Source organism: Apaloderma vittatum, unplaced genomic scaffold (assembly GCF_000703405.1).
Source record: "Apaloderma vittatum isolate BGI_N311 unplaced genomic scaffold, ASM70340v1 scaffold28221, whole genome shotgun sequence".
Classification (NCBI taxonomy): domain Eukaryota; kingdom Metazoa; phylum Chordata; class Aves; order Trogoniformes; family Trogonidae; genus Apaloderma; species Apaloderma vittatum.
The window spans coordinates 26,095-53,452 of record NW_009698976.1 but is presented as its reverse complement, the minus strand read 5'-3'; the positions used below and the strand labels follow the sequence as shown (position 1 = coordinate 53,452).

The window sequence follows — 27,358 nt, the reverse complement described above, 5'->3', positions numbered from 1 at the left end:
CAAATCTGGGTTTGTAAGTAGTAATCAAAGGATGAGAGCTGGGAGAAACGGGATGCCATCGACTTGAGAAACTGCACTTGCATTTTGTGCTTCCCCATCTCTTGCCTCAGCCCTTGCCTGGGCTGGCTTTGTACGCTCAGAGCAGGCAAGGGATTTTTATTTTTTTCTCCCCTTCCTCTGTTTAAAATGACTTAAAAATGGGTGCACAGGGATCAGCGCTTCCCGGTGCTCGACACCCACCCCCCCCCCCCCATTGCCCGCTCGCTCTCGCGACCGCAAAGAGCAAATTGCGGTGGCCGGTTGCGCCTCCAGCGCTGCCGAAGCCGGCGAGGCTGCCCCAAGAAAACAAAGGCAGCCCTGTCCTCAGCTGCAGCTCCTCAGTCGTATCCGCATCCCATTTTTTCCTCCCCCGAGCAGCACAAAGGCTGCACCGAATAGTGGGAGTGTAGAGCAAGTCAGCTCCTCCCCACCTTACTAATAAATAACTCACCATGGTCCTTGCGTTTATAAGGATGAAGAGGGGAAGGGGAGGAAGCACAACCCAAGTTTCCAGCTCCTTTGCTTGCTCGGTGCACAGCTCACACCTTGGAGAACACTTGCAAATGCTAATTATTGTCAGCAAAGAGCTGATTTGAGTCCTGCCAAGCTCCAGGCAGCCCCAAAAGACGAGGTGTCACCTTAAGAATCGGAGCATCTGCAAGAAAGAACGGGCTGGGAAGAGGGTTCGCCGTTCGCAGCCTTGCCAGATAAATCACGTTGCTGCCGGGATGGGTTGTTTTGGCACGCCAGGGCTTATTGTTCAAGCGCCAACAATTAAACATATGTGTGCACGTGGTATTTTTAACCCGCAGTTGAGTAGCAAGGGGCTTGTCCGTGGCTGAAATGGAAATTGCTGCGCTTGATGAGCGAAATATGCATCGAGTTCGCTATCGCCCCGTCAGCCACTTCCCCCCACCCCTGTGCAGCCAAACTCCGGCGGGTGCGAGCTCCCGTTCTCCCCACTAGTGCACGGCGGGAAAGTCGCTCTGATTATTTACTAAGTTATTTCCAACTCGAACCTCACCCACGTGGTAGCCAACGGCTCGCCAGCTCCTCTAGTCCTCTGTTCTGCTGCAGCTCAGACCTGCTGGGGTCCCAACCCCAAGCTGTACCAGGACCTGAGGGGTTTTTTGGGGGTTCCCCAGCTCCTGGAGGGCTAAGTTAGAAATCCCATTTCTCCTAGAAAACATCTGGCTCGTGACATAGCCCTACCTCTGCTCCTGCCAGCGCATGTTCATCCAGCCCGTAAGGTACTCCTCTCTGTTACAGCAGGGGGCAAAAAGCATTAAGCCATCCCAGGCTGTGGTATGTAAGCAACTTGTAGGAATTTTTCAGTTCTTCTAGTAACTTGGGGAGAGAGTTTCGGACTTCGCAGGTTTAGTTCCCCAGCCCACGTGGGCGTTCAGCTTGTGTTTACGAAGTAGCAGTGTTTTTTGGGAGGAGGGGACGGTCTGAAGATGTTTACGCCACAAAGCATCGTCTGATCTTTTAATCCGTTCCTCCCTCCCGCGTATCGCGGCCCCACGGAGCAGCACCAGCGATCCAGAGCAGGTTACCCAACACCAGCGCCACCGCTGCCTCCCCCCATCGTTTGCACATCAAAACTAATCTGGGGCAAAGCTTCTAGGAAGGGGTCCAGGTTTGGGGTGAGGTTTACAGTCTCCAGACCAGCCAACCAATGCTCTTTCATTCTAACAAGCAGATAAATCCTTGAAATCTTTGACTAACAGTAATCCCAAATTTTAATTTAGGCTTGTTCGTGCGAACAGACCCAGCCTTCGCCAGCAACTACGAGGGGCGGGGAGGCGACTGCATTCTCTGACTCAGCCTTTAGCAGGATGATGAAAGCCAACACTTTGTTGGATGACAAGCATATTGATCTGAAAATTCTACCTTTCACCTGCACAAAAGTTCTTCTTGTATAGTAGGTTTTTCTATATATTGTTTCTGTATGTACTGTACAAGTAACTTATTCTTGAATAATGCAATTTTATCATAATATTAAAAAAACTCCACAACAAAAAACATCTACTCTTAATAAACTGTTTTTAGAACTTGTTTCTCACTTTCAGTCTTCAGCCTGGTTCTCTCTAGGTGCTATTTTAACAGATACTCGATGCCAAAAGCCAGAACACCTCCCTTAAGAGATGAAAAACAGACTAAAAACCTGCGTGAGCGAGTTGTTCCTTTTCAGAAAAACTTATTTGGGGGATCCTGCCCCCATCCATGAGGGTCTAGTGGCCCCTGCTGCCCACCCAACCCCGAGTTCTGCGCACTTCAAGGCGCTGCTGACCTGCAAGGATTCAAAACCAGAAGCCGCCGCAGTTATTTGTATTTTCTCCAGCGATTTTTCCGCCGAGCCACAACGCGACGTTCCCCTGCTGTCCGTGAAAGCTCGGACGGTTCTGCTTATCCTGCCTCCCAAGTGCAACCCCATAATAAACCAGTTTAACCGGTGTCACCCTGCGGTGAGCCATCGCAGTCAGGACGAGCTCAGCGGTGTCAACTAGTCCACGCGTTGCCGAAGCAGCTCTGCCTCCTGGTCTTTCCCCGCTTTGGTTGGGTTTTACAAGTCGTTTTGCCACCGAACGCTTACGCCGGTTCCCTCCTCACCTTCTGCAGCAGCGCCGCTGCCTCGCGCGGTTTTATCATCTTAAACCTCAAAGCCCAGTCGTGACTTTTCCACGACGGGGTAAAGGCTGAGGCTTCATGGAATCGATGTGAAGACAAGAAATCATGAAAAACCTGTGCCTGGCTTCCCCGTCTCGAAACCTTTCGCTTATTTTTGCGACAGCAGCCCTGCAGGTCAGATCCTAGATGACCCCAGATGTCTTCTCCGACCTTAAACATTTGATACGAGGGATTTGGGTTCGGGGCAGGGGGGAACAACCCACATACGACAGACACTCATGGCGACGCTTACCTGGCGCTAAATCAAATGTTTGCTCCAGGACTGAAAGCTGGAGAACACGGTGAGGTTGAGATTCTGGGTAAAACAAGACACGAAGGCTAGAGGAGGTCAGTTTTTAAAACTTTTTTTATTTTTTAATTTTTTTTTAAGTTTTTATTTTATATTATCTACAAAGTAAAAGTTTTCTTAACTTAAAAGTTACATCACTGTCTCACGATAGTGATTATCTCATCAAACGTGATTTATAAATAATAATTCATCAGTTTGACGATTAGAATTTTTTTTTTTTTTTACTGAACCTGTTTCAAGTTTAGTTAGAAGTAAAAGGGATCTCCAAGTCTTGATTTTTTAGTGATAATAGCAGCAAGAATCACTCTTGTTACTTCTTTTGCTAGCTGATGAGTTCATAACTTTGAAGGGTCATTAAAAAATAAATAACTTCCAGTTTTCAGCAAGCAGAGTTGGGGCACTTGCAGGACTCAGATACAGTGCATGGAATTATGGAATAGCCCACAAGTTCCTAAATGCCTCTACTCAGTCCGAATCTCTCCCACTGCAAGATGAACTGTTAGCATTCCTAGTGGATGTTACAAGAAATCAATTTTTTTTTTTTTAAACAAAATAAAATGAAATTCTAGTTTTCTGTGCTTCCAGTTGGCAGAAGCAGTAGAAGGAGGGTATTTGGCCTACAAAAGGTATCCAGCCTTTCAGTTATTCCAGATGAGCCTTACAACTGCTGTTGGTGGTGGGCTTGTACTGTAAAAAAAAAGTTCAAATGTAAATAATAAATTGGCAAGCCACACAACAGTTTGCTAGTAAAGTGGTCACAGGAAAACTACTGAGCTGAAGTTTTTTCCTTTTTTATTTTTTTTTTTAAGAGAACAAAACAAAACCCTGCGTATCGAGATGTCCTTTGGAAGCTTGGTGTGGTTTTTTTTCCCTACCTAAACCCTCAGAAAGCAGCCTTGTTCTGCTCACACATTCCCCAAGAAATCAGATCAGGTAACTAAGCTCACTACAAAAGTTTAGAGGCTGAATCGTAAAAAAAGAAAACCTAGGCAAGGTTAAATTTAAAAGCGGAAAGAAGTCACACGGCACCTCCTTTTCCCAAAAAGTAAAGCTGCAGAACGTTACTGTGAATTAAGACTTCAGTTGTTGCTTTACTTCAGTCATCGGAACCACAGCCCTACCCCCACGCAACATTTCCACTCCGATCCTCACGACCGACCGCTTGAAATTTCATAAACCTCCCCCCCGAGATCGTTATAAACAGGCTACACAGACACTCCATCCCCCACGGCAAAAAGAAAAAACCAAAATAACCAAGCGCGGCAAAACCTGGAAGAACACAGCCCCACGGTGCCGGTGCCTGCACGGTTCCCCCACTTCTCCACTTCAGCTACAAGAGAAGCGAAACCTTTTGCCAAATTAGCTCAATTAGCTCAATCTCACCCGCTTATCTCGGCTCACATTTGGGCTGGCGAAGCGTCGATGCGAAACGCCGCAAGGGATCCGCCCTCGGCAGCCTGCGCCACCCTTACCAAGGACATCTTAAAGTTGCTCTTTTTTTTAACCTTTGTTTTATTTTTCCCCGAACTCTGGTTCATTCAACAATTCTCCTCGCTCCTACGACCTGGCTCAGTTAAGGTGCAGGTCTCCCGGGCACACACTCCTCACCTGAAGGGTGCGTCATATAGGGGAAATGTGTTGTTGTCGAGACTGGAATGGGCTGTAGTGCACTTTGAGCGATGGCGGCTTGGGGACCACCAGGTGGCTGTGTCGTCATTAGCATCATTGGAGCATGGGCAGTTGGGTGAGAAGGAACCATTCCTGACTGTACATGAGCCTGAAACAAAGAGCTCTTTAGTATGAAACGGTCACAAGGAGGCATCACTCCTGGCCACATGACTCTCTCCCAAGTTTGTTTTGTTTGGTTTTTTTTTTTCCTCCAGCTGTACCGGTAAAGTTGGAGATTTACTCCAGGTTTTTTTTTTTTGGTTTTCTATTTTTTTTAACTAGATTAGCTATAGGGATTAAGTTGGAGGTTGTAACGCAAAAATAATAACTAATGGAAAAGTGAAATAATAATAGAAAAAAAGTAATGGGGGGGGGAAAATAAAATCCTTACTGCTGGCTCTGAGTCACATTCTCAATTTTAGCCATTTGGGCAGCGAGCGCTGGGAGAAACCGCCAGCGTAAAACGGTGGGATATTTAAAAAAAAAAAAGAAAACCAACAAAAACAACAACAAAAAAGAAAACTTGGCAACAAATCTTGAAAACATTAAGGGCAACCCAGATCAAAGCACCTCCGTGCGGAGGGAACGCGCCGGGTACAGACAGGAATTTGACGCGCGCCGGGAGCCTGGCACCCCCTCCCTGGCTCTCCCTTGTCCCGCAGCTCCCCCGATCGTTGGGGGCCCCCTGCCCTACCCCCCCCTCCTCCCCCCGCCCCGGTGACTTGTGCCCACATCACGGTTCATCTAAGCAGTCACTGCACGATGAGTGATTTCATCCCTTTATGCTATTAGGGCCAGCTTTGTTCTGCTTCCAGTTAAGCTCATCACAGTTAAGGTCCTTGGGTAATCTAAGCAATCATAGTTAAGTCTCAGCGGAAAAAGGAGATTAATCTTCGCGTTGGCTGATCACCTTCTGGCAAACAAGTTCAGTAACTCCTCAGTTGGCGTCTTTAGCTCAGAGCAGTTCACGACTCTAGAGGTCAGCAATTTTCTGGTTTAAAAAGCTAGTAAATGCTGGCTTCTTAAAAGCACAAGACATTAAGGGATTCTTTGAGCTCTTAGTGGGTTTCTCTTGGGGAGGGGGAAAAAAAGACCCAAACACAACAAACAAAACATTTGCATCTAAGTTTGCTTTGTCCTTCTACCATATCCCATTAGCAGAGCACTACGGTGCGGTAATTGTGGCCTCACAAGTTTCACATGCCAGTAAAGACAGATAGCAGGTAGTGGCTACAATTTTATTTCTTAAAGACAAAAGGGTTACTTGACTCATCACAGACATTCCTCAAACTCTTTATCGGACTTACACTGTATTAGTAGCACTCAAGAAGCCTTTAAAGGCAGGAACTGCAATTCAAATCTCACTCTTGCTCTAAAAAAGGCTGAGAAGATAAGGCTGTGGAACAGAAATACCTTTCAGGATCAGCACCATTTTTCCTTTGACAAACACGCTATCACAGCAGCCATCGTTCTAAAGCAGCTGTTCGTACAGCAGCTGTATTCAATACACACGCCGGATCGAAATTTTCTGCTGCGGCTCAAACGCTTCGCAAATTGGCAGCTGCCAGTGCCCTGTAATGAATTTTAAAGTACTGCTTCTCGAGTGAGATAGCTAACAGCTCAAGATTCATCTGATAACCTAAAGGGAAATTTGAACGATCCCCTGTGTTAGCCTAACTGAAATTGCTACTCCGTGGTATCTCGGAATCGTGTTCGCAAGTTGGAAATGAGGCTGCTAAGAAACTATTAAATCCAGTGATCAGTTTCCCCCACAATGGAATAATTACATGCATTTAAAATTTCTTCCAGAACTGTAGTTAACCCTTCATTTGAGATTTTGGAGGGAACTACTTCATTTTAAAAGTCACTTAGCTCGGTATAAAGATCACGGATTATAGATGGTAGTTTGCATCCTAAAAAGAAAAATCACGGTACAGCAGAAGAGACTGCGTGAGTCAAAAATCAAGGGTAAGGCAGGCTTTGCCCGCGATTGTTAAAAAATCCTGACCGAGCAGTTGGCTCTGACTAAAAGTTGCATCTGATTTGCTTGTCAAGTGCTTGGCACACAGAAAGGAAGGCAATGGTCGCGTCCTGTAAGCGCAGGCCTGGCCGTAGTGACGTGTACAGCACAACTTTTGGGCAGTTTTACCTTCTGATTTTTTCATGTTTTGAGGCAGGGCACCCACTGAACATGCCACTAACCTGGGAGATCATGGCAAGACCCTTTCAAAGGGTTGCATGTGAAGCGCCCTGTGAAGCTCTACAGCCCCCACCGGTGTGATCACACCGGAGCGGAGCAAGTGTCTTGTTTTCTGGCAGCAACCAGAACCTGGGAGGACATGGCAAGATGCCAGAGCAGTAGTCTAGGTTGGGCATCCTCTTCTCAGCCTCCCACAGTATAAAAGCAGAGAAATTAAAAGCTTAACAGAATTAAAAAAGCTAAAAACCCCTCAACATCGGTAAAACAATTCCTAAGTAACTACTGATTTAATGGCTTAACTGGCTGTCCCAGGGACCAAAACGAAGGTTTTATTCTGTGAGGGACTGGACACCTACTAGACTAACCTCCCTGAAGAGTTAGTCCCGATATCCCAAATTATTGTTAACCTGTATGAGAAGGCGTAAGTCAGACACCAAGTACTTGGTCTGAAGAAGATATCGTGCAGGCAAATTACTGATTAACTGCCCGTTCCTCAGCAAAGCACGCTAAACCCATGAGAATTAGCAAACATCAGGAAATCTTTGTAACGCTGCTTTACGCAGAGCTCTTGATCAATCAGTCATGTGCTTCCCTTCCCAAAATATTTTTTTTTTCAGTGACTTGACCACAAGAGAACAGTTAAAGAGAAGTGGGCTTCTGACCCCAAAGCAAAGGGCTGTCGCTAAAAGTTGCCCAACAATCAGCGGGGACCTCCTGCATAAGCAGCTCGTTTAGAACCACCCGCAGACACAAACACACACACGCACACGCACACAAGGTTTTCTCTTTCAGCAAGGATTGTCCTGCAGTCACCTGAACTGCATCTCATCTACCTCCCACTGCAGTGCCTCGCTACTCTCTGGTAATCCCGTGTCATATGATTTGACTACAATGTAGAGCCTAAAACTGCCACCAAAAGCAGCAAATTCAGCCTTCCTCTGCTCAGCTCTCACCTCCAACCTTTCTGTATGCCAGCTCTTCCTGGGATCATGCAGTGAACCTGAGTAGTGAACTGATTTGACTGAGAAATAGCCTAAAATGGGGAGGTGGGGGGCACACTTCAGGTGAATCACGTCCCCAGTCTGGTTTGCTGCATGGCCAAACAGTTCTGTGAGCAGAATGGTGGGGCAGGACAAGGATGGGAGCCGGGAACTGGGAAGAGAGCTCAATTTCTTTCGGTAGCAGTGCCAGCTTAAGATGTCTTCATTAAACTACAGTTGTAGACGCACTGGGTGTTGGAAAGCTGAGGTCCAAATATCTTGTAAAATTCTAAATAAAGGCAATGTACAGACAGAAACCTAAATAACACAAAAGGTAGTCTGCGCTGAGAAGTGACAGAATGGAAATCACACTTCAGCAGGCCCGACTGTCCTAACTTTGTGGCATTAAGACATTTAGTCTTGAAGGTTGTTAAACTGTGTTTACCTGGGGGACATGGGCCATGTGTGGCGGATTGGTATATGCAGGTTGAACATGGGAGGGATGAATGGTGAAGACTGTTTGTTGTGCTGTAGGAAAACTATTTTGTGGAGACTGCGTATTGGAGCCTGGCGTCATGGAAGGTGGGGTTGGAGCTAGACCTGCGTGGTAAATTGCTGACTGCTGCTGTGGGTTTGCCAGGTGGAGTGCCTGAGCAGCCTGGTGCTGATGATGCTGAAAAAAGAAAGAAAAAAATATTATAGGAGATCATTTAGATTATGGTCGAGAAGCAGGACACATGTATTCTGTAAACCAGCGTAAGAAAGGTTTGCAAAAGTGCTCCCGATGGTGAATCTTTTTAAGCGGCAAACCTAAGGATCATGAGGAAGCGGATTTCAACTGCACCAGGCTCATTTTCTCCTTGCTCTAGGAAATCACGCGAGCAGGAGTTTGGAAAACACAACCTAGACTGCCAGGTAAAAACCCACCGGCAAGCACAGAGCTGGATATACCTCATAGGCGCGCTTAGCAGCCCCAAGTTACTACCGGTAGGTAACTAAAGCATGCTGCGTTACCACGCTGTCAGGAGGCCTCTTTTTGTCTTCAGCTGCTTGTCTTTGACAAAATATACTCAAACGCTTCGCGGCAATTATCTGCTATTTTCAGTTGCAACTCCATTCTTATTAAAGCTCTGACAAAATTAGGTTCCTTCCTTAATCGTAACACGGAGGCAATCTATGCCTCATCCCCTCTGAAGGGGAGAAATGCATGGCTGGACTCTGACATTGGTCCTCACTAAGGAAAAAGGACTGCCACACATTTCTCTGTTAGACTGTCTCACAATGTCATGAGCTTACCACTGAAAGCAGACATAAATTACATCATATAGGTCCACCCTCTTCCAGAAAACAGAAGGTAACCTAGACTAGTCCTGCATGAGATCCGGTACAAGCAGTTCATTTGGGCAACTACCCCATCCTACCATTTTTTCTCTCCAAGAAATCAATATATCCACATCAAGCATCGGTCAGGTACAATATCTTCCAGAAGAGCGTGTTAAATACAATTTAAAAAGACATTCACTCCCTCAAGTTCCGTTACCTGCACGGGGCTGGGAGCAGGGTGGCTTCCAGCATGTTGGCTTTGCTGCTGGCCAGTTGGTGTGGCAGAAGGCTGAGGATGCGGAGGATGCGGATGCAGGGTAGCATTAGGGTGGGCATACTGCTGAGCAAGTGAGCCAGTGGAAACTAGGATGAAAAAGAGGAATTTTTAACAACAGGTACAGAACATGCATCTCATCAAGTCACCATCTGCACCTGAAGATTTCACCATGTGCTCAAACATACCGTAAATATGTTCCCTCCCCCTTCTATGCAAATATTTATCTTGCAAATAGCCGAGTATCTTACCTTGCTTTTGTGTAGTTTGGTTTTGCAGGAAAGTCTATAAATAACCATAATTAGACAGTTCATCCTCCCTAGTTTGACAATGTAACAGATACTACACAGAAAAAAGCAGTATTTCATCTTTTCTTTTGTCAAACAGACCAGTTCTTAATATTAGATTGATCATGTTCATATAATTTAGTTTTTCCTGAAATATGCTTTTCCAAGGTGTTACAAGCCATTTTTATTTCCACCATCCAAAAAAATTCTTTGGCCTTATACCTGGCTAACCTCACCATGCTACTCCTCTGGAAATTGCTCACAGTACAGTCAGCGTAAAGCATATACACACTGCAGGTATGCTCTAGGAAACTGAGGCTGCTTGAGCATCAAATTTTTGCTGAAGCGTGTATCTCGTACTAAAATAATCTATCTTGCCTCTCCCCTCAAGGCCAATTACAGAGCCTGTTCTGGATCACCACCATCCTGTGAGCTTCTCAACGCTGCTGGGAAATTAATTCCCTGAAACAGTAGCAAGTAAGATACAAAATTCCAAAAAAGGAAAGAAAAACTTAAGAACAGAGAACTTTCACACCAGTGAAACGGCATCTGTTGCTACAGCCATACCAGTCTCCAACAACAAACGAGTACCAAGTCCCTCCTTGAAGAGTCCTGCTCTGTTCTGCTTCACAATGGGCCACGCAAAATTGTTGGATTTGGGGGGTTTTTTTGACTTCTGAGGGAATCAAAGTATGAAAAGCCATAAGGATGGCAACTCTTACTTCAAACTCAAAGCATGCAACCAGAAAGTGAGACCCTAAGAAAATGATGATGCCTCGCCCGTTCCCCTCTATCGCTTTTACATCTTGCGCAAGGACCAGCCTGCAGTTTGTGATGCTGCGCGCTGCTCCCCGCAACGCCACGGCTTGTCAAGAGCGAGGCTGGTTTTGCTGACAGCAGTGCCAGAGACAAAACAGTCAAAGCAACCCATCAGCGCACTCCTGCATCTTCCCTGAAGTTGCTCCTCATTTGGTTCAGCACCTTCTTGTCTTTCAGACTGAAGTTAATAACTGCTTACTAACGGGTCACAGTTCTTTTTTTAAACGGGGTTCGTGTTAGAGGGGAATCTGAGGGCCACCGAAGCACCTGCCTGCAGCACACCTTGCGAAGCGGTGGGTTTTCTCACGGTGTTTTCTTGCCCTAGGGAACAAACCGACAAGCAGAGCACAGGGCAAAACCCCGAGAGCAACCGTTTACGCTGCAGCCCTGCATATTCATGGCTGCCAAGGCATCTATCTTGCTTACTGTTTGCTGCAGCTTCCAGAGTTTTGCTGTGTTGGGCTCTAAGTTCACGAATACACGGAGCTGCCTGAGTGTATATAAAGGATCAAAGACAAGATGGGTGGAGAAAACAGGCAAAAATGTAGCTGCCATCTGAAAAAGCACGACACTATTCAGCAAAAATAAGTCTTGGAAAGACAGCAATACTACCGTGCTCTACTGACCAGCCCTGACAACTACTACCATGTGCAAATCCTCATTTTCCTCCAGTCTGGCTACCTATAAAGCTTACAAATACTAGTTCTAACACAGTCAGACTCACTAGAATAGATATAGGCAGTATCTTTTTGCCTTATTGAGACTTTTCTCCCCTGGAGAGGCCACTGTAAAGGTCTCTCCTCTACAAAACATCTGCCTACCCCATTTAACTTAATCCCGAAAGCTCTATTAAATATTCACTGAGCAAACGGTCCAACAGTGACGTGCGCTGCAGTTTCAGGCTACTTGTGCAGATGAACTTCGTGTTTGTAGGAACATACATCTCTGACCCTAAACTCTTGCAGTCTGAGTCAATCCTAAGGTACCTTATGCATGAGCACAAAAGTGTACTTAAGCACAAGTGTACAGATGTACACTACGAGCATTTCTGCTTAAGAGATGTTTTGAAAACACCTCAATATTCTCTATGCAGGCTGGCAAAACTACCAGTATCTTCTGCCACAGCCCTTTGCTACGCTTTCAAATGCAAGAGAAGTTGTCTGTTCTTTTTTTTGTATGACCACTAAAATATATTTTGCAGCAGCATCCCCAGCCACGCTTCCATTTGACTTTCAAACGTCACTCATTCTTACGACAACTACGTGAAAATTATCAATGGAACCACGGATCGTTTTTGCAGTATGAGGCTTATGGTCTCCTGCAGTAGGAAAATTTCTCAGCCTTGTTATTATACACACACTGAAGAAGGCCAAAAGTTATTATCTCTGTCAAAGTAACAGAAATAAATGCATAGAGGGATTGACTTCCTTGCCGAAGGGCAAGCTACCACAAATCTTGCTCAGCTCTCATCCCACTGCCTCAGCCACAGAGCTGGCACGCCTGACTACAAATTAACTTCAACTCCATTCAAGAGGTTTTCAAACGTATGTGAAAATTAATTCCAAGTTGTAAGATATTCAAGGCTTCCCACATCCTGCCACATTACTCGTTAAGAGTCTCCGAAATACTGTGGTACTCCCTTAAACCAGTTGTGCAATTCATCTCTCATTTCTTTATAGCCAAGAGAATAATAAGCTCAGTTGTTCTGAAGGACATTATACAATAAAACTTCACAATGAAGAATCTGTCTCTCAAGAAACCAGTTAAATCAAGGAATAGCACTCGAAAGAATAGACACAGAAGTGCGGGGAGGATCAAGCTTTTGTCACAGTAGCAGCTCTTCCATAACCTTCTAATCTTTTACCCTTAGTGTTGCACTTAAAGTAGCAGGTTTTTCATATTGAAGGATTTTTATTTGCCTAGCTTCTCTTCTCCCCCATTTTGTCTTTAGCAAATTACTCCAAATTACTACAAGCTTGGTTAGAACTAGTTCAGATGCTGCTGCAAACTACATTTTAATAGCAATATTAAAAATGCCTTTCAAAAAATGTTATTTGGACACTTCATATAAATCCTGTACAGATTCCACGTACAAATCAAGAACGTTTCAGGATGAGTGGCTGCGTGTCTGAAACCCAAATCTTTGTTAGCTCAAAACCAGAGTTCAAACTTCCAACTCTAGACATGTGAAAGGTTTTTAAACCTTTAACCAGTGCCATCAACAGTTCGTGACAAGCCAATGAGATCTATGAGACAAGCAAGTCTGGCAAAACAGTCGTGAGAAATTCACCTGCTTAGCCATAACTAAAGCACTTTTCACCGTCACGTTTTTTCCCCAAGAAGTTTTGCCTGTTCATTAAAACAGCTCGCTACACATACCAAAGGGCAAACAAGACAAGACAAGAGGTGAAAAAGAGAATAAAAAGTAAAATAAAATTGCCAATTATCCAACATTCTCTCCCAGCTGTCAGTATTTCGGAGCCTTTCCAAACGGCCATCTAGCATCCAAGAAAGTGCTGAGAAAGCTCTCCGAAAAGACAAAACACCTCCGTGTGTCTCCTTGCTGCAAGGAACCTCAGCTCATTCCAGCACAAATATGTTTTTTCTCACCCTTTCCACCTTAAGTTCCTCTCCCCCAGAAATAGTCCGTGGGCTAACCTGCCTCACACTTCAGCATCTTTTTGATCACATCAGTTCCTAACACAAAATATTTTAACTGCACTAACCTTGCACGGAGACACAGTGGAGACAAGCGAATCAGTAATGAAGTGAGCAAAAAACATCAGACGGATTTGAATTCCTGAATTCCAAATCTACAGAAGCGTAACCCATTTTTCTGAGAGGCAAACGAGTAGCAGTCAGCCCTCAAACCCACAGAAGGAGCTGAAATCAAGAGGTCAGAGCAGCAGAAACCAAACAGAACTCCCAGCTACAAGGGTCTACGCAACAAAACCCCCACATTAATTTTGTTTTTTCCCTGGCAAGAATTTCAATGCTGCCAATGGTGGTCACCGTTGGTCATCGTCCAAAGATGCACTGAAGAACCTAGTTTCAAGAACTGACCAGTGAACAACCTTTAAAACCATTGCCAGACGCAGTAAGATGGTGAGGATAACTACATTTAAAAGACCTGAATGGTAGGAAGCAAAGAAATAGCAATTGTTTCTTTCATTATACAAACATTTAAAGAAGTCATTTTACACAGGTAGAGTGGACTTCACTTAAAAGATAATCCATGAAAGGAACGAGTTAATTAAAGTTATTTCAGTGCACCAAACCAAGACACATGAAAACGGGACAGGTCAGCATCCTACACCACTAGCTCGTGCAGAACCATTTCTGTACAAGAAACACAGGAAGTCTGAAGAGATTTTTTTGGAGAAAAAAATGGTATTTCTCACATCCCTCTCGCATGACCTAACTCAAAGAAAAACCCCAGAAGAGTGCCTGGCACAGGGACTTGCAAGCAGACACAGCAACAAGTCTCACTGCAGGACAAGAGCAAGTACGAAAACGCCCCGAAACTGCGAATCCTCCTTTCCCAGGTCTCGGGTGATGGCTCCAAGTTCATCCTGCAAGCACGCGCCCAGAAACCGACCTCCTCCAAGTGATTTCAACACGTAAAGTGCTGCTTTGAGGAGCACCACCGTGGCGTTTTAGTCCTCTGCTGTGCCCAGCACCCGCACGCAGCCGACGTCTGCTGTGGTGTACTGAGAGCACAGAGAACCTTGGCTCCTCTCCCACTGCTGACGGGGTCACCAGCCACACCAGGGCCACGTACTGGAACCAGGAACAGTCACCCGCCAAGGAGGAAGTGTTCGATGCTACGCACCGGCTAACGAGTCCCTCCCGTTATAATAATGACCGAGTAATATCATCACAGCACTCCAGCAGCAGCACAAAAGCTTCCCTCACCTCGGCTGCAACTTGGGTTATTTTCTCCCGGGGGCTCAGAACTTGAGCCGTGGCTTTTCTAAAAGAGACGCGGCAGAAACTACTTCTCTTTTTAGGAAGCTGATTAACTTGCCAAGTTTTAAAAATCCCGTTCAGGCCACGAAAGAGAAGGGAGCGAGGCAGTTCAGCCAGGTTTTAAGCAGAGGTTATCTACATGCAGCGCTCACTTCTGGTTGTAGAAGAAAAGACTGGGTAGTAAAGTTAGAGATTATTCAACACGTAAAACACATTTTTAAAAAAAACAAACAACAAATCAGCTTCCTGCGGTCACATGTATCTGTCCAACAGCTTCATCCCCCCCATCCACTGAAAGGAACCTTCCTGCGTTTTCCACATACTGGTTTGGTGCAAGGAAACTTGTTCCCTCAACACGTCCCATTCCTTTAACATCTGTTCTTTAGAAAGTGCTTTTCTGTGCAATCAAAATTAGTACAAAAAACCCAACTCACTGGCAAAGTAGAAAGAAGGGCCTGTCTCCTTGCTGTATGGTATTTTGGGACATGCTGAATTTGGGAAATAGAAAGGTAAATTAGCCTCATGCCACGTGCATACTTCCCGTCTTCAGGAAAGGTCAGCATCATTTCTTTTTTAATTTTTTTTTTTAAGACTGTAGAACCATGCAGATATTTTTATTTACTTAAGTGCTGTTAGAGCTGGATATTTAGCTTTACAAATAAGTGGAGATGAAACAACACAAGTGTCAAGGAAGCCTTCCTTCTTAACTGTGACACTGAGGTCTTCAGTTCTTAATTAACACAGAAGTAAACTTTATGTCAATTAACGGTCTATTATAGTCCACTGTAATAAGAAGGTTAAAATGCAATTACACTAAAACAGAAATTGGCCCCTTGCTTTTTCAACTATATCACTGTCATTCTCATCAGTTCCAAGACACCTTTGGTGACTGGTTCACTCTTAGTCCCTGGAGAATCCTCTGAAGTTTACATTATATCCACCATTGTACTACCAGGGTAATAGAATTTACTCTACTGCTGAGACAGAAACCAGATAAAGTTAGAGACAACACCAGACCAGTAAAACATATGCAGAAGGGGAAAGGGGAAGGGAGAATGGGGACAGGAACACAACAAAACAAGAAATGCATCTGTATAACACCGAGGTCTGGTTTTACACAAGTTTGGTTTTCAACACAACAAAGTTAAGTTTTTTAGAGGACTCCGGTTACCTGAAAACACCGGCAATTCAGCTACACAGTAAAACTAACATCAGTCCATGGTCACAGGAAGGAATACATCCACCCTCTACTCGGAGAACCGAATTTTCCACTAAGGACACAAACCAAGTTTGGGTCTTTGTGCGACACGGACCAAGCAGCCAAACTGCAAACCCCGGCCAGCCCGAGGATCCTGGGAGCAGGGAGGTTGCACCGAGCTGGCACCACCAAGCCGGGCGGCATGTTCCGAAACCAATGTGTGGTTTTAGCAGGGGAAGAACGACAACTTCAGGTTATGTGCGTGCGGAGGTTAAAGGTGTGTGCGCTGCTCTGCTTCCGCAGTGCCTGCGTTTCAAACCCTCCTCGATAAGGACATCTAAAGCGGCTCATGTCTCCAGAGCTGAAGTGTGGAACAGACGTTTTTATCGCCTGGCGGGTAGACGGGAAGATAGAAAAGTTGCTTGGGCATTGTCCTTCCCAATTGTGTTTTGAGAGGAAAAACCCAATGATTTAAACACTCCTCCATCATATGTTTAGGTGGGTCTACTGGTGACCAGGCAGCTCAGCTGCGCTGCTTCTCTTGAGCTCTCGGCAACAGCGGGTTGTGAGACAGAAGGAGGATGCTGTAACGACCGGCAAGGAAATCCCAGAAGTAGAGAAATATCCCATTAAACAGCATTAGACAAAAAAACCCACCACCAAAACACCACTTTTCCTTTAAACTGGAAGAGCGCAAGTATGGGTCACTCCGTATTTTGGATTCAGCTATGTCTTCAGGAGACAGGAGGGAAAACAAACCCCAAACTTTTGGCAGCGAGGGCAAGTTCGCTTAATGGATCAACGGGCACTTCTCTTCGCTGGCAGGCAGTTACTACTTGCCATGGACTTTCAACTTGTCCTGGAACCATCAATGGAGATGGAGTTTCAGATCTCACCAGAAAACATTTCACACCTTAATACTTCATAAGCAGTGCCCCCCAACCCCCACATCTCAGTGTGGTTGTCCTCGCAGATTATCTTCTCTCTACCGCACAGGCAGGAAAAAAACCCAAACTGAGTGAATTTTCCAAGAGTTATCTCAAAGAGAGCAATTTTAAGGAGCCAAAAGGAAATCTGAGAACTTGTTTGAGCAAATGCTCCAGAAACCAAAAGCAGCAGTGGTGGTTGTTTCTCAGGAAGTTGTTACTCTGTGCTTTCAAACTGGCTTTAAGAGAGGAGCAGAATCACAGTGCACTGGTATATTTAGTTCAAAGACACTTGTGGGCAAACTTAGGATTCCCAAAATAAAGAGCGTAAGTTACGGATACTTTCTTAAAGTCACTCAGATGTGAGCGATTCCAGCACGCTGTTCTCTAGCCATGTACTCTGCAAGCAGCTCACATTTATCACCTTGGGCATTACGACATTTTTCCCAAGCGTTCCCATATCGATAAACAGAAGCCGAAGTGAACATGGACACACTTTCGAGGGAACAAAATCCGTCTAGGCAAGGTCTTCAAGTACTCAGCACATGGCAAAAAATCTGAACTGAGACAGTGCTGCAGCACATCAGAAGTGACTGCACGTGTAGCTAACTACACTTTGTAGGTTAAGGGCAAACTGGAGCCAATTTGTGTTTACGAGGCATTAAACATGTCTGCCCAGGGCAAGAACATAAGTCTTTTTCAAGTGTCTCAAATGGAGTTTATGACCCAGCTGGACTGAATGGTTTCAATAACAAGAATTTCAAGCACTTGATCATGTACTGGGAAGGTGGGAGAATATTTAGAAGAGTCACCAAGTAGCTACTTGAAAGAACACAGGAGGGACATGCAATTTCTGTTCAATGAGGTGTTCTCAGAAAAGTAGTATTTAATTGCATGGCAGGGAATACCAAAAAACGCTCAAGTTTGATCCAACTTAGCTGTGTGCCGGCAGGCAGTCACATACCTACAACAGACAAGGTGCAAAACCGACACAGAAAGGAGATCTAACAGTTGTAATTAGAATATCAGTGGAAAAAACTCGAACCTACACACACATCTGATCAAAGCCAACCAAGGGAATGAGCTTGTACTTCACTGCTGTAGAACCCACTGATTACAGAAGATAAGGATGGTGCACAACGGGAAATTGCTAGGAAGTCACATGCAACCATTCTGAATCAAATCTCAGATTATCTCATGTTTGGTTTTATTTTAATTGGGATTTGTGAGGAGAGTTTTCACCAATAAAGGTCTGAAAGCCTTTGATCATCCACTTTATCGGAATTCTATTTAATCTAACAAAAAGGCAAATAGAAGATCTGTTTACATGGACACCTCAAGCACAAGAGTTGAAAAGATCAAAGTAATACAATTATCAAGGACCTGTGAGAGAATGACTTAATCTCTACAAGTAACTTCCATTTCAGCTTCAGCACAAATGAACTGAAACATTCTTCCTCCGAGCGTCAAAAAAAAGGTTTCTCTATCCTTTTAGTTTCTTAGCTATGTTACCATACCACTGCAGAGATCTGACAGGATGTTTTCAGATGGGTAAGACACAGACTTTAAAATTGGGATTAATTTCACACTAAACTTCAGATTCTTAGCCTTGTAAGTTTTCACAACACATCATGGATGTCCATTAAGTAGCAGTGTAAAACTAAGAGCACCGGAAAACATACAAAGATGTCTAAAGGTACAGAAAATCTTTTATTAGAATCTAAGTCAATAATATACGTGACCCAATAAAAGTCTTCCTCAGATGCTATAACAAGTGTTGAAATGCCACGTTTTCAAGAGACCATCTGCTCTTTTGACATTTTATGACAATTTCCAAGCCTTCTAGCAACCTTGATTCTACCTCTTCCACCAGCACGTTTTGCCATGAGTAGTTGTTTTTTTTTCTCACTGAATTGGGTATTGATTTATCATACATTTATAACGCTTCAGAAGTTCTTTCACATTTTACTCTGTAACAAGGTAACCCACGTTTTCAGCATTTCACTGTATGTGAAATTCCCCCATCTGAAAATGCTGGAGACTTAATTGTCAAAGTCAGAGCAACACACGAGCTGTTTCATATACTTATTCTTGACTTACCAAAAAAGAAAGGTAAGCAACACGTTTTATTTTGCTTAAACAGCAGTGTTCATACTGTTAATAATGCTAGTAGTTATCACAAAGACAGCATTTCACTAGTTGTCAGAACTAAAGTCATATTTTGAAACTGAGGTCATAACCTTGCAATAAAACAAGTTCTAATTATAATCAAGAAACAATCAAGGGATGTTGTGTCAAGAGCATCAAGAGAACTCGAACAAACTTCTTTCAGCAGATATTCTTTAGCAGCTCCCAGGTTGAAATTTCATCTTGGTCACTGGCATCCTACTGAAATCAGCACACTTGAGTTTTCATTTGAACCAGCTGGCTCAGTTTTCAATGCTCTGCTCATCAGCTTATGAAATATAAACCCACATCTACTGGTGTGTAATCTCAACGATACCCACACACGTTTTGAAGCTTGAGATTAAATACATCCCCTGCGCAAAGTAAGGACTTAAAAAGTTACATATAACACAAAACGTTTCCTACCATACATAGCATGCGTCTGTTCATGCGCACCATACTGTGTTGCAGAAGAAGATACTAAACCAGGCTGTGCGTGTGTTGGTGGTGCCATCATTCTAGCGTTGCCCTGTATTACAGGGCTATAAACATGAGGATGCTGCATTCAACAGAAACAAGAAAACAGACAGTTAATTGGAGGACCAGCACAAAGAAATTACTGTCATCTAAATGATAGCCATGTGCTTAGAAACAGTAATAGCGTGGTCTCACTAAAATGCACATCACACTACAGATTTCATACAGTTATCCCCATTGCTTCTAAAAGTTTAAGGGCATTTTCTGCAGCAGGCTAGAAACCGACAAAAACTGTTGGCACGTCTCATTTCTGCTACTCTAATGATGTACTAAGCTCACGCAATTATATATTTATCCTTTTACAGATGTGTATTTAGAAGCCTTTGAAGCAAGACGAGTACACCAAATAGTTTATTTGCTGAACACCTAACTAGACGTCCTCACCATGACCTGAAAGGAATCCTTCAAAAAGCTAAAAAGGTAGAATCAATAATAAATGCCAACTTCTAAACTGACCGTAATATTTGTTAGAGGCTTTGAAGGCACATTATGACACCACCAGGTACGTTCCAGAACACAAAAAGTGTTCAGAGCGACTCCTTATGACCGGAGACAACAGCATATTTGGGATCGAACCGCTTAATTCTCTCCGTTTTGACTTACCCTGTATGCCGAAAGGGCTCTTACCTGAGATTGGTAGTGTGGCACATGCTGCACAAGAGGCTGATTAGGAAACTGCTGAGGACTATACGCAACATATTGCGTGGAATAAGCCGGTGGCGTAGCTACGATCGGAGGGCCTGCTGCCGAGGCAGGATGCATCATGGTGCTCTGATGGTGTTGGTCTTGCCGTTGCTGTGGCATATTTGGTACTGCAAAGCAAAGAGTGCCTCACGTTAGCAACGTGGGACGAAAGACAACCATCTGCCTGAAAGGTTTCGCAGTACAATGCCACCGTGACCGAGTGGAATATCCTCACCCCTTCACCTTTAACAATGTATCAGAGCTCTACCAAAAAAGGAAGAGCAAGAAAACAAGTTCGTCTAAGAAATCTCTGATTTTCATCACTGCCCCTAAGCCACGTATACGGCCACAAACTCAAGGCTAAGACTGACAAGAATCAGTAACAGAACAGAAAGGTTATATCAGGATACCTACATTAATCAAATTTGATCCTGTCCCCTTCAAAAGGTTTAATTCACCTTCTATGGAAACTATTCAGCAACTGCTCCATCAACTGGAAAGCTGAGTCTGTTAAAATTACTTGTGCTTCTGGCTGAGGAGAGCAGAATAAAGGTCTCCACGCAGCCGCAACACGAGTTATTTACATCTTCTAAGCTCTGTGCTAGCCCTCAGGACAGCAGAGAGCAACTTTGAGGTCACAGTCAACACTGAAGGGGACAAGTCAACCTATAAAAAGAAGAGCCGGAGGAATAGGTAGAGGGAAGAAAGATTAAGAGAGCACAGCACCGCAGAGTGGGACTACCTGAGCTATCCTGGTAAGACAACCGACCGAACCACAGGGCAAGGCACTCAGAACAAACTAATTCAGCCTACGAAGCAACAGGGCATGAGAGTTTAAGGCGTGTTCCAGCTCGCTGCTGTGAGGCTGCAACTAATAACTACGCTAACTCAAGCACCTGTAAACTCCACTGCTGTGTGCAATGCAGACAGAGCCCTTAGAGAGAGGAAGGAGGGAAAACGTTGAAGATGTCAGTAAATTCGCTCAGTGATGATTGTAATTACACTGCAAATCAACAATATAAAAAAAAAAATACAGCCTAAAGGCACCGAACTTTAACCCCTGCAGCTCCTCCAGGACTACGCTGTGCACGGAAGGGATATGTAGAAAGCAAATTTTAAAAAAGGAATTCAGAACAGGAGTGGACTCACACAGCACGTGAATATTCAGCACTATGTTTCAGCTGAAAACAATCAGTGTTACCAACAAAAACATTTCATGAGTCAAGCCACAGTAAAGTTAGTGTGGTTTAAAATGGAAATACATTGCAGGTTTTTGTCTTCCCTCCATTCATAAAGGCTACTTTTGTTTATTTCTCAAAAGCAGCACAGCTCTTTTAAACAAATTCCTCCTCCAGTGACTGGAGCTGCAGCACTGGAACCTATCATCCTGAACCACTGCATAAAATTGCAAGAAAGCAAGCACTGTGTAGAATTAGAGTATTGTCCGAAACATGACTATAAAAACAAGCCCATCATTTTTCTGCCCCTTCACTGCAATGCACAGTGGAGAGTGCATCTCGCCACACGTGTTCTCGTCTCCATGGCCACAGGTGTCATTTGTTAAAACACGGTATTGTTAGTCCAGCTGTTCAGTTACTGTTGCAGAAGGAATGTAAAAGAACGAACTGGAACCAGCAGTAAGTTCTTTCCAGAAGAGCAGCACAGCATACTCTTTCTGAAGAGAAAGGAATTTTGCTTGTTGACCAAAAAGAAAACTCTATTAAAGCATCGTTCAGAGCTCTGCAGTAAACCAGCAAAGAAACTTTCCTTTAAACAAACCTGTAACATTTATGACATAAAGGAGACAACCAGCTTACCCTTCCAAGTGAGAGACACGCTTTCCCGTTTGTCAAATGAGATTCCAAAACAACTCCCCATTACTCAAACTTATCATGTTTTGGCTGAATTAGTTTATTTAGAAATGCATTAGTATTTCCACTTGCTTCCCTTTATTAAAAACAACACTTAAAATATCAATTGGAAACAAACGATGGATTAAAAAACACACAAACATTTGTAATTCATTCATGCTGCATGCAGACTAAGAACCAAACAGGCAGTATTATTCTCACCTTTACCTGCTCTATATGTCTTGGCTTGGTTCACTGGCATGGACGTCATGGGAATAGGATACAAAGGCTGAAACAGAAGGAGGAGTTGAAGCTATGATATTCCTTTAAAAAACGAGTATGTGTCAGGGTGGAGGGCCCTGCTCGGCTTTGATGTGTTTTACTTTGTTACGTTACTGGTTTAGCAAGCTCTGCCTAACCCACCATATTTTATTGGATCATTGTGATTAAGTCTGCACCTCCAAACAACTAAAATCATCTAGTTTGCAACAACCAGTCGAGTAATACTACTACTGCCACTTCAAGCAACGTACTAAACTAAACTGAACTAAACCAGATAGCCTTCCAACAGTTACGTTTGAAATCCTAGTAATCCCTAAACAACCAGAAACTAGCTGGACACAGCTGGAAGCTATGGATGAAGAAACTCAATTAAAACTTAAGAGTGAGACTACAATTAGGGGAAGAACTCTGCATAGATTAACAACATATGTAAGAGCTGCCGCATTTCACAAGTCTTTGAGGCTTTGAGAACATCTAGATGGAGGGACCACTGGGAAAAGCCCCTCTTTACAGAGCTAAATTGTGCCTGTATTTACAAGAGCAACACAACCTCTACCATCTCACTTTTAACTCGGATCTCCCAAGTCTCCTCAACTTGCTGACAAGGATCTGACAAGTGTTACCAAGTTCGCAGCGTGCGCTGCACTTTACCTGCACGCCTGGACTCACTGGAACCGGGTACATCATATTTGGTGCAAAACAAACAGGCTGAGTGTACACTGGGGCTGGCTGCTGATGACCCACCATGGAGGGGCTAGGCTGAGCTTGCGGACGAGGGGAGGTTGGTGTCGTAGAAGGTTTCGGCTACAAAGAGATTTCAGCAAGGCATAGGCAAGATTAGCTTGACTGTCCTCCAAGAGGTTTGCTTAGAAAGATCTACTCAAATGGCATCAAATCACTTACTTGAGCAAAAGATCGAGGGTTGAACTCTTTCGCGTTAGGATTAAGTGTTGATTTTCTAACTTGTCTAAACATAAAGAAGAAAAAATTGCACTCAGCATTGTTCTTTTATATCAGCAAAATTGCCTAACACTTAAAAATTCAAAGAGATTCAATATATCATTTCCACCTGTGAGTCAGACTTTTGAGAGCTCAAACAACACATTGCATGCAAAACACCACTCTTACTGATAGTGCTCTTACTGCACTGATCCTCAAGAAAGTTTTCCTGCTGTTGATACTACAGCTCACATGAGCCAGGAAAACATTTAAGTAAACATCTAGGTATGATTTACAGAAGCAGAGATCTACAGGCAGCTCTGCCACTGACTCACAAGAGGTCTTTCAGTACAACCACTTCACCTGTTGGGTTTTTTTCTGCATAACAGAGTGCTTGCACCAGCCACATAAACAGTAAGACACTACACAATAATAGACATGCTTATTCTAAAAGGCGTAATTACTCACTCAGAAGTATCTTTCTTCTCCTCTTTATCCTCTTTATCTTGTTTACTTCCAGGCCCAGATGTCTGTACACCTTGTGAAGTTACCTCAGGCCCTCGCTTTTGCTCAGAACTATTACTTATTGAAGGAGAAATACTTGGACTATTAGGTTTGCTACTGCCACCGTTAGAGTTAGTATTACTGCCAGTTTCTATGATAGATTCTTTAGGGGTTGATTCTGTCTTTTCTTTAACTACATCTCTTGATTTTTCACCTTCTCGGGTTTTGTTTAGCAGCTGATCCACTGCATCTGAAGAGGAACTTGACTGTAACTGGAAAAAAACCCCAAGGAATATAGTCAGTGAATTGACATAGGGAAGTAGGGAGAGATAATCTAACGTCATCACATACCTAGAGTAAAAATACAGTCCCGTAGGCCTCGATCATCTAGAAGCGACCTTTTAAAACACACATTTCCATTTCTACTCGAAAAGAAATCTATGAACACTGACAATGTTTTAAGCCTGCACTGTGAAAGAAGCTATTCGGCGACTCAACTGACCTATACGTTGATTAGGAAGTGACAGGAAAGCTTAAGACAACCCTCTGCACTCATTCCCCTGTGGGATTTAATGGTAACACTTGAAAAGCTAACCTCATTTAATAAAGCATTTTAACAAGGAAATGAGTAATATGAATTCTTCAATCTTCCTCAGTAAACATTCTGTGATTCTGTGAAACTCCTTTATTTAACTTTGAAACAGCTCTTCTGTATGGCGCATAAATGTTACAATTATCCGTACCTGACGATCAAACAGGTTTCAAGCATTATTTTCAGTGTACAGTCAATATGCACACTTACGTGTGGTAGGTAATTGTACTAGCAAGAGTCTGCACTGATTTTATAATATCTAGCATGAATTCTTAAAGATGTTTTAATAAATTAAGCATGACTAGTAAGGACCTGTCTTCCCGTTAACACATGCGATGTATTCAATTCACCAAAATAATTTGGATGCACATGAAAACTACGATATCATTAACGTACTGAGAAACTTACCCTAAAGTCATTCTTAAATTTCTTTAAATCATCAATCTGTTTTCTATGTTCTGAAACAACTGGAGATACACCTGCCAAAGAGAAGACCAATGTTGTCCAAAGCATTTCTAATACAAATATTATATACAAGCCTTGCATTTCTACCGTTGCAAAGAAGTAGTATGTACATATCTAAAAATGAAATACAATGCTACCATTTATCTGTAATTTGGTATAATTCCACAAAGCACGGGTATGAGCACCCAAAAATACGCCGTGACACCACGGCATTACATAACTGACATATCTACAGCTCTAATGCATCACACCAAGACAGAAGCCCTGAGGTGCAGGGACTGCAGAACTCAGCTGAATACAAAAAAGCATCCGATAAAACTCTCAAAACATAATATGCCAGCTTTTCAAGACACTGCAATTAAAGGTGAAATGCTGATTAAGTTCAACAATATGAAAACATTTTTTTTGAGAACTCAATGAACAAGCAATGCTGCAGAGAAAGCCAAGACGTAGGCATAATAGGAAGAAGTAGTGTTACACAAAACTGCTGACCATGATGCTCGGGAGCACTGTGAGCACAGCTCTAAGGAGAAACACTCTCCAAAGAGAGATAAACCCCAGCTTTGTGAGTAGGGGAAAAAAAGAAAAATGGGGGGAGAGAGTAAGAAATTAAAAAACAAGTAAAAAGAAATCACACCATCCACGTGAGTGTCTCTACACTTTATGTTGATGAAATGAGTCAAGAACAACACTTTTAATTGTAGGCCAGCCACTTCATAACAGCATGACCACATTTTTGATGTAGAACGCTCAAGCCAGACTGTATATACGAAAGCTTTTGATACAAACCTTTGTTTTCAGGTTTAGGAAAACTAGGAGAAGTCTCACTTGGCTTTATATTCTCCTTGTTTCCAGTCGCAGAATTTTGCCTCTGGTCCTGAAGCCTAGTATCTTTAGCTGGAAAAGAAATTGCCAAAGTTATTCACTTCCCCCCAGCTCAAACTGACCTACAAGAGATGGCAAGATAGAGGCAGAGGAGAGACTTAACCATGTTTAGCTTAATAAAGAAAACCCCTAAACTGCACACTTTTTGCCACCTAGTCAAGGGCAGGAGGGTTATCCTCCCTCTTACCCACCCTTGTGCCTTTAAGCCAAATGAAAAAGTTCCAGTCAAACAACATCGCACACAGAACCTTAACTAGTCTGAAACAACTATTATAAACTGGGAGCAAATTATTTTCAGTAGTCCAAGCTCTTCACACAGATTTGAGAGTTTGACTGCGCTCCTGAACATTAAGGTTTTTTTTCCCCTTCCTTTCTCTATGCTCAAAATATTCTTTGAAACCAATGACCTATGTTTCACTTAATTAGAAAAGAGCCAGGAACTCAAGTTTGGGGGGGGAAAAAAAAAGAAATAAAATTTTTAAAAATCCTCAATGAAGTCAAACACAAGGACTCATCCAAAAGCTTCTCTTCACCTCGCGAGCGAGGGTGGCTTACCTTCGCTGGAAGGGGTAACGGCTCTGTTGGACACCGGGCTGGCAGGTGTAGGAGAGGCAGCTGGAACAGGCATGGCAACAGATTCAGTGGGAATAGTACCAGGCTGAGGAGAAGGCAGAGCCGGTCCCGTGGGAGTGCTGCTCTGCCTTGGAGACCTAGGCCTGTGTGTTTTAGGGGATAATCTTGGAACTAGAAACAAACAGGAAAAAGCAGTTATAGGATAAGCTTCCTCATCTGCTCAACAGTTTGCTTATTTTTAAAATGACTAAAACCATGCTTTAAAGTACTGAGTGGAACATTATATAGTAATTGAAAATCTCTTTACCTTTCCGGTACATCTCCTAGCTCTTTACAATGCAGCATTTCAGATAAGTGGGGCGATTTTGCTGCAGACTGGCCCCTTATATATATATATACACACATATATATATATATGTATCACTGCCCTGCAGACCCACTATGAAACGGCGATATGCTCCCCAGCCCCGCAGCAGCACAACTACAACAGCTCACATTAACACAGTTTCAGGCAGAACAGAAAAGGTGGTCAGGTCTCCACATAAACAGCTGTAAAACATTTTCGATTTTTTTTTTTTAAAGGGGCTGAAAAACCATCCATTTTACAGTGTCCTCTTTTGGAGGTTTGCCAGCTGAAAAAAATCCAACATATCCTATTGAAAGAAGATTATTTGATGGATATTTGTGCCCCTGTGTTAAAGCAGTAAGGAAAGCTGTATATTCTTTAAACAACAAGTTGTACCTCTTGCTTTCTGCTCATCCCACTGTGGCTAGTTAGTTATTTTATGTTACACATTAATTTCAAGTGAGCGAGGACAAAGAAAGGTAGTCATTTAACAGCCCTACTTGCATGTTAATAATATGTAAAGTGCGAGGTGGGGAGGGAAGATGAATCAGAAATAATGCCAGAACTGAAGAGTTTACATCTTTTCCACAAGGCAACAGGTCTATGGGTGTCTAATTCATGCCTTCTTTCTGAAAAATGCATTCCCACTGCTCTCCTCCAGAATTCTAGCAGTGCTAAAAAGTATCAGGCTTCAGTATCAAACTGTCGCTCATTCACCCTTCAATTCAAGAAAGCACCCAGCTGCTGACAACTCACTAGAGCACTACAAGAGCTTGAGACTAGGGCCTGTGACACGAGACTGAGCTTTAAATTTGAATTGTAATATTCAAAAAAAAGGATGTGAACTGATTCAAAAAGAAGAGACACTGACT

General features: G+C 43.4%; 1 protein-coding gene across 1 annotated transcript in view; it reads right to left on the bottom strand.

The window, feature by feature from the left end:
• Positions 1-3,058: 3,058 nt before the first annotated feature.
• The window catches only part of ATXN2 (ataxin 2), a 43,006-nt gene continuing 18,706 nt past the window's right edge, over positions 3,059-27,358 (bottom strand). Inside the window, exons 9-21 of the mRNA XM_009878211.1 lie at positions 26,123-26,311; positions 25,472-25,579; positions 24,626-24,696; positions 23,590-23,897; positions 23,086-23,149; positions 22,834-22,986; positions 22,129-22,189; positions 19,994-20,178; positions 19,256-19,388; positions 9,408-9,553; positions 8,313-8,540; positions 4,628-4,796; positions 3,059-3,706 (exon numbers count right to left, since the gene is read on the bottom strand). Coding sequence (XP_009876513.1) covers positions 3,678-3,706; positions 4,628-4,796; positions 8,313-8,540; positions 9,408-9,553; positions 19,256-19,388; positions 19,994-20,178; positions 22,129-22,189; positions 22,834-22,986; positions 23,086-23,149; positions 23,590-23,897; positions 24,626-24,696; positions 25,472-25,579; positions 26,123-26,311 — 1,844 coding nt within the window. The 3' untranslated portion in view covers positions 3,059-3,677. The remainder of the gene's footprint in view (positions 3,707-4,627; positions 4,797-8,312; positions 8,541-9,407; positions 9,554-19,255; positions 19,389-19,993; positions 20,179-22,128; positions 22,190-22,833; positions 22,987-23,085; positions 23,150-23,589; positions 23,898-24,625; positions 24,697-25,471; positions 25,580-26,122; positions 26,312-27,358) is intronic.